Genomic DNA, 7,541 nt, shown 5'->3' on the forward strand with positions numbered 1-7,541 from the left:
AAGAATTTAAAGTTCATTTTGATAACAATTTAATAAGATATCCACAATTATTTTAAATTTTGTTATTTGATTAAAATAAATAGGGCCCTCGATGAGACTGTAATCCATGCACCCTTCATTCAATAGACAAAACTCTGTTAAAAGTTAGGCGATCGTGATAATGTTAACCTCAAGCGCCACAACATTTTCGATTCGCCACTCTTAACCCCGCCGCGCGTTCAATTGTTTGTTGTGTGCTCCCAAGAAAAACATATTTCTATTTGAAAACACTGTTCTTTACCTGAGCTAAATATTGAGTTCCAAATTGGCACAACGTGCCCAGAAAAAGAGCGGAAAGTTTTCAGTCTGGGTTTCTGTGTCGTTCTCTCTGTTTCGTTTCTTTGCGCCCGTGGTTCAGGTGTATCTGTGTATCTGCATCTAGGTTAAATTCGCGAGTGTGTTACAAAATGATGGAAAGTGTGCAAAAAAACTACCAGAAAGTGATACAAAAATTGACTAACTAATCCGCGGCTGGGGCTGGCGTTCGTTCGATGAAAAGCGAAACCTGTGCGAAAAAAGAAAGCGTGTTTCCACTGTAAGCCCCCTGCAAAAATAAAACAAAAATAATAACTGCGATATAAATCACAATTTCAGCTGAATAGGCGGCTAAAAAATAAATATTTTTTGGTTTTGTTTTGTGTTGCATTGAGAGAGGCAAGGCGAAATTTCATGCCGTTGAAACCAAATGCTTACTCATGATCGTGTTGTATTTCCCCCACCATCTGCAATCCACGATCCACGATTCGTACCCATGCATACACATGCATCAGACACTCGAAGATTCAGACTTTGCCCAGACTTTGCTCTTTGGCTGGGCTGTTCTGTGCTGTGCGGCTCATCTGGCGTTTCCTGAGCGGCAGCGGATAGCCCGCATGGCAACAGAAACAGACGATCGACCCGACGCTCTATAAAAACAGCTGGCCAGCTGAGCCAAGGGGTGAAATGCATGAAGGCTCGCTCACACCTGAGTCCGTTAAACGAGATCTGCCAGATACATAGCGTATTGGTGCGTGTTAGTGTGTGTGATTGTCTGCGTGAGTAGTTTGCCAGCCTTTTCATGCCCACACCGCAACAGGAGACAGCGTATACAGCCCGTACCTGAGCCACGTTCATGTTAATGGCCATCGCAAATATTGCAAAAGCAAACTGAAACGCAGACTGAGACACAGACTCAGACTGGTACGGGGCAACGCTACCTGTGTTCGAGCTCTTTGGCACTGTAGAGATAGTCTCACCTTTCGTTGGCAAATGCTTACCATACAACAACCGTACTCGTAAGTACTCACAGACGTACAGAGTGCGAGTGCGAGTACGAGTATATAAGCAAGTGCTAATTTAGTTATCACAATTTTTGATTTGATTAAATTTTATCTAATTGCGACGCTCAAGCAGGCAGAGATACTAGAGTGTGAGTACCCTCTCACACTCACACACACACACACGCACACACACTCCCGCTCTTTGCAATCAGTTGTTGGCTTGACTCTTTTTTCGCAAAATACAATCGTAAACTGACGCAGAATCGTTCAACTGTCAGGTGAGATACGGCATAAGGCAGCGCGCAGTCGTGAATGAGAGCAGCTAGTCAGTCCGTTGAAGAAGCGCGCCCCGATCGCACCCAAAAATTCAATAGATCGAACAGTTTCGACACGCGCCCTTCCCACTCCCAGTCGCCTGCCGTTCCTCCGTTCCGTTTTCGGTGGGTCTCTCCCACCCGTTGCCGCCTCTTTTGGCGTCACTCACCGACCGCCAGAATATTCTGCCAAAAGCCAAAAAAACCCAAACACAAACATACGATAAATTCAAACAAAAACAATAAACCCTCGTATGTGCGATTTTAGTATTTGTTTTTATATTCGCCTGAAATCTGAAAAGCAAATCCACAATCAACCAACCAGCAAACAAATAGCCACAATAATAATCAAGTTCTCTTCGTATCGTCATTCAGTTCCATTTAGTCAGTCGTCGGCGCTGAAAGTGCACTGTGCTCTCCACACCACTCCACTCCTCTCCGGTTCGGGGTTGGGGACTGGCTCTGTCTCTCCAGGGGCACCCTGATAAAGTGTTCACCAGAACTGAAACCAAAGAACTCCAGCAGTAAAGGAGCAACGAAAGCCATACATCTGACAGATACAGAAACGAGCACATACTCCTCCCCTCATCGACATCATCATCACAACAAACAAAATGCTGAAGACAAAATCAAGTGACGACAAACTAGATACGCTCCTGTCGCGCAGCGTAGTGCCGATCATTGATCTGGCACACTGTGGTGAGTACTTCTATCTTTTACTTCTCCCCATCTTGACGGCCCCATCTAGTCAAATTCCTCTCGCCTCAAAGCAGTTCAGAGCTTCATAGCCTTCGTAGTATTCTCGCAATTGGTTACAGTCTCAGCTGCTGCTGGCTGAGTCATCTGTCCACTGTTTGGGGTGACTGTGCGCTGTGCGTGTTCAGTCCATGGCTCTCCTCTCCCTTAATTGCAGTCATTGGATTGCGCCGTGTTTTGTGGAGTTCAAGCTACATCGTAGTTAATTGGAAGTAATTATTGACTTGTGCAACTGACACCTGCACCTGGGACCCTTGTGCGAACAAATTAAAAGATGAATAATGCAAATGTGATTTACAAGTTAGCGAGATAGAATCTCTTAGTACTTATACATAAAGGTATTGGCGAAGAATTTATACTCTAAGCGCTTAGGCAGCATATGAATATAAAGTAACTACAGAAACTCTTTGTTTAACATGCAATTTAAGCCCCTGAATTCTTGTTTTTAGAACTTTTAGATAAGTACCCTTGCTGCAAACAACTGTTGACCTTCCCTCTCTCTTTCAAGCACCAAAACATCACAGATCAGAGCCATTGACCCCCAAACACACAATTTAATCTTTGTCTTGCGGCATTTTGATGTCATCGGAACTTCAATTGGATATTTCTTGTTATATTTAGTTTTTGTTTTGCTTGGCTCCGAGGTGGAAAGGTTTTTGAACTACAATACATACTCGTACAGACTCGTGCATGTCTGATTTTATAGTTGAGTGGTTTGTGGCATTCGTGGAATTTTTTGTAGGTCCCCCGAATTGGAGGCGACATCCGAGCAGTGCGGAAACTCAAACACAACGCATCATCGCAGTGCGTTTATTTACATTTGTATTTATTTGTGTTACGAAACCTGATTTTGTTGAAAATTATTGTACGGTTTTATGAGACCTGCAATGGAGGCCAGTCGACAAGGGGAGCTGTTTGCTTAGGTAGTATTTCCCGGCTGGAGTTCTCTCAGTCAACAGTTTTGGGGACACTGACGCATTTGTTCAAGTGAATCCCAGGCACGTCACCAGGCAACGCCTCGCCTCGGTCACCGCTTTGGGCTACTTCCCACTTAACAAGTAAATTTCATAAATACACCACCAAAACAACAAAAAACCCAACACAGTGAGCATATTAAGTAGCTCTTCAACCGATTGAAACCAGCTTAAACCTGTTGATTCTCGGTTGTTGTGGCTGACGTGCCCGGCGCTTGGTTTTGGCTCGTTTCTCTGCTGATAGCCACTAACGAACTGGGCAGACTTCTGCGGCTTTCCTCCTGACCCTATGTTAATTTGATCCAAAATTCAGAATGAATTGAGCTCTCAGCGGATCTTCGCGAGCAGACATGACAGCTGGCCAAACAACACGGAAACCTTCAACCATAATTTCGCGGTTAATTCTCACACTGTATCTACATTTTTCAGCTCTATATTGATGCTAAGCTTTATTGATAGGTACAAATACTACTCTGTGTTCTGTATTCTGTTTACCGCCTGCCTGCCATGGCAAACGCTGTGGCACTCCTCCGATGCCGTTGACTTTTGTATTCTCAATGTCATTGGAATTATTTTTTCCATTAGTAGCACATCTGCAAACCATTTTCCCCCATGCAGGGCAACCACTTTCCCTGGCCCGCAATTCACTTTTCTATAAATAAATGATACATACTGCACGGCCATACTCCTCTGCAAAAATTACGCAACTAAATTGCTGCCATAATAGCCATATACTATATACATATGAATCGAAAGCAAATAGGTCTATAAATATTGAATTAAAAATTGCCAGCCAATGAAATTTGAATTTGACTTTTGCTAGTGGTTCAATCTATTTGCAGAGCCAATCTTCTTGATGAGTGCTTGCCAATAATACATGTGTACCTTGCATGGGGTTGAATACTCGAATCTTTATCACTGGAACCATAGAAGCAATTGAGTTATAAACAAAAGGAATGCCTTAAGTACGACCGAAAGTTAATTGCTGGTCGTTAATGCATAAAATCCAATCAAGTTTCATCGATACAAATTTACAAAAGAAAAACACAAGCGTATGCCATACCAAATGGAAATCAAAGAGAGTCGAGCATCTTTTTTGCGTTTCTGTGTCTGTAGTGCTCTTTGGCTGCGTTCCACGACTGCGAATCGAGATGATCTTCAAACGAATTGGCCTCTTCATTGGGGGAATTATTCTGTTGCTTTTCTACTGACTCAATTAGCTAAATTAGCAACAAGTTAGCACTAACAACTCGCATTCGTACCCGTACTCGCACTACATGTACGCATGTGTGGCAATTGAAAATGGCAAATTGAAAAGCGACTCGCATCCCAATTGGCGCCTAATTGAATTGCATGCAAACAGAAACCGCACACAAACAAAAAAAAACAAAAATGTTAAACCTTAAAAATAAAACTGGACCGACTTCTAATGAAAAGGAAAGGCGATTTGTTGTGTTGTCAATTGAATTCATTCAATTCATCGCTCGACTGACCTCTCGTCGAGCCTCATCATGATTCCGAACATCATCTGGGCTGTGACTCTGGGGCTTTCAATGCCTCCCATCTAGAAACGTGGAGTGGAAGAGCACTTCCCAGCAATTGCCGCCTGGCGACAGCACTCTCAGTGATAAGAACTCAAACGCAACACAACGTAATTGTTATTAACTGTGAAATTCTGATACTGAAAACTGCTTATCAGCTTACGGGTATGTGGAAGAGTGCGTCATGGGCTGAAGGAGGGGTGGAGTGTTGTAGCTCTAACGTAGGAACCTAAAAATAGCTCTTATTGGGATATACATAATTATTTTGCATTCACCGTGCATTCATTCATGGCGATCAAAATAACAGAAGGCAGAGGACAGCTGTCGAAGGCCCGCCTCATGGGGAAAACCCCCAGTTGATATCTTGAAGAGCACACAATTCCAGATAAAAACGAGCGACGAGTACATATATCTGGGGCGTACTCTGGCACGGCAGGGTCACGTGCTGAATGGCGGAATCGACTTCCGTTGCGGTTTTCCTTGCATTTTCTATTTAATTTTCCGCTGCGCACACAGCCAGTGTCGTGGCCATTATCGGCAACGCCATCCGCTGCGCTCGCATTGAAATTGATTGCATTTACTACCTTTATTGCTTTCTTGCCTTTTTGTGCGGCATTGAAAGTTTGCCGCCCACTGGGTTGATTCTGGGGTTGGGGGATTGATTGTCTAAGACGATTCACCTGCCTGCTGGACGCTGCTGATGTTGTGTTACGGGCACGTGGATTATACTGCTCAGCCACGCTTCTCAATGGGCAAGCCGTGACATTCAAATCATTCAAAGCATTCAAGTGCCCGAGAGTCGGTTATTTATGGCAGGTGTTCCTTATACATAGGTGTGCCATAAACACACGGTCATTACCCGTACTTAAAGATTGCCAGCTATGGCTGATACTTGCTTGTGTTTTCCAAGAACTCGTAAACCAATCGACGATTAAGTGGGGGTTCCGCTGGCTTTTCCCACAACAACTAACACTGCCTTTTTGTTTGCTTCATTGTATTTTCCAGGGATTGAGGAGGTGCCTGTCAAGTCAGTGGTGAATCGCGTGGGCCACCAGCTGAAAAAGGCCCTGTCCGAAAAGGGCATGGCTCTGCTGGTCAACCATGGCATATCCGACGAGAAGGTAAGAAGAATTTTATCACCCCCCCTGATTTCAAGTTCTAATTCTTGTCTGCTTTTAGCTTAAGACTGCCTGGGATCATCTGGATGACTTTGTGGACCTACCGCCAGACGTGAAGCAGCACTACATCCGCACAGACGGCGACAAGCATGGCTATGTGAGTCGCGGCCAGGAGCGGTACGCCGGAAAGCCCGGTGCTCCCGACCTGAGGCATGCATTCAACATTTGCACACTGAATGCACAGAATCTGCCAGAAGAGCCGCTGCCGGGATTCGCGGACCACATAAGCACATTGGCCACGGACTTCAAGGCGTTAGCCAGCTTCATTCTGCAATCGCTGGCCGTCTCCCTGGACATTCCCCCCACATTCTTCCTCGAAAAGCACTCACACATGCTGTCCGGCGACCACGACAACATGACCTCCCTGCGTATGCTCTACTATCCCCCGATCGTGGACGACGAGCCTGGCCAGAACGACTCCATCAAGGGGCGTTGTCTCTACAGCTACCAGCGTTGTCTGTCCAACCAGCCGGACTTCCGTCCCGAGAACAATCCCCGCGACGACGCCGAGCTAAATGAGCTGGACGGGCCAAATGGCCAGCTTTTCGAGCACAAGCTTGGCAACGGTGCCGTCATCACCTGTCCTCCTCATGTGGACTACGGCACGTTTACGCTGCTGGCCCAGGACTCGGAGGGCGGGCTGGAGGTGAAGTTGCCCGGCAGCGAAAAATGGCATCGCGTGGGCCATCTGCCCGGCTCCATTCTGGTTAACTGTGGCCAAATTCTGAACACTTGGACCCAGGAACGCTATCCCGCCTTGGTGAGTCTTGTATATCCTTGCATAATATGTTCCCGACTAATTGTCTTATTTTAAATTCAGCAACATCGCGTCGTTGTGCCTGAACAGGAGTCTGTGCGGTCTCGGGGCAGGCACTCGATTGCCTACTTCTGTCATCCGGATAACATAACCACGATATCGCCCAACGATCTGCCCAATCCCGATGCCGCACTGGATGGGGCGTGTCTCAAGCAGCGCAAGAAGTCCTTCAAGGCAGCGAAAGAAAGGTGAGAGTCCAAATCAAAAGGATTGAACTCAACTAAAATCAATTTCCTGTGCTAATATTATTTTTCTCGTTTCTTTTTTCTTTTTTGCTGCTTGGCTTATCGTCCGACGAATGATGGCCGTAAATTACCTAGAGTCTACAATGCATATCAGTTAATACAGAAAAAGTTTAGAGATACGTATAGCAATAACAATCACTCATAATGAGGGGTAACACGGCTTCAGCCTGCGCCTTCGACCCACCTGTCGCATCTCTACCTGAGCAGAAATGAAGATCATCGTGTGGGATGTTTATTACGAGTAGAATGAAAAGTATGAAGAAGCAACACATTTGATGTTTTGAACCTTTTTATTATTATTACTTTATTCCATACGATTGTAATTGCTTCATTTCTTGAATGTACTCGTACATGGGTACACCACAATACATACATATTCATACATGCATATCATATCCCTTTGTATAATAAATATATA

General features: G+C 45.0%; 1 protein-coding gene across 1 annotated transcript; it reads left to right on the forward strand.

The window, feature by feature from the left end:
• Window positions 1–210: 210 nt before the first annotated feature.
• Window positions 211–7,511, forward strand: LOC117583463 (2-oxoglutarate-dependent dioxygenase htyE). Its single transcript, XM_034271769.1, has 6 exons — window positions 211–574; window positions 1,988–2,311; window positions 5,889–6,004; window positions 6,063–6,821; window positions 6,882–7,066; window positions 7,199–7,511. Exons 2-6 carry the CDS (start codon window positions 2,227–2,229, stop codon window positions 7,266–7,268), a joined length of 1,215 nt encoding a protein of 404 aa, XP_034127660.1. The 5' UTR covers window positions 211–574; window positions 1,988–2,226; the 3' UTR covers window positions 7,269–7,511.
• The last annotated feature ends 30 nt before the right edge of the window (window positions 7,512–7,541 follow it).

Source organism: Drosophila guanche, unplaced genomic scaffold (assembly GCF_900245975.1).
Source record: "Drosophila guanche unplaced genomic scaffold, DGUA_6, whole genome shotgun sequence".
Lineage (NCBI taxonomy): Eukaryota > Metazoa > Arthropoda > Insecta > Diptera > Drosophilidae > Drosophila > Drosophila guanche.

Coding starts and splice junctions, on each gene's coding strand:
- LOC117583463 (XM_034271769.1), top strand. CDS start 2,227: ATGCTGAAGACAAAATCAAGTGACGACAAACTAGATACGCTCCTGTCG. Junction 6,005..6,062: donor ATGGCATATCCGACGAGAAG/GTAAGAAGAATT, acceptor GTCTGCTTTTAG/CTTAAGACTGCCTGGGATCA. Junction 7,067..7,198: donor TTCAAGGCAGCGAAAGAAAG/GTGAGAGTCCAA, acceptor TAAATTACCTAG/AGTCTACAATGCATATCAGT.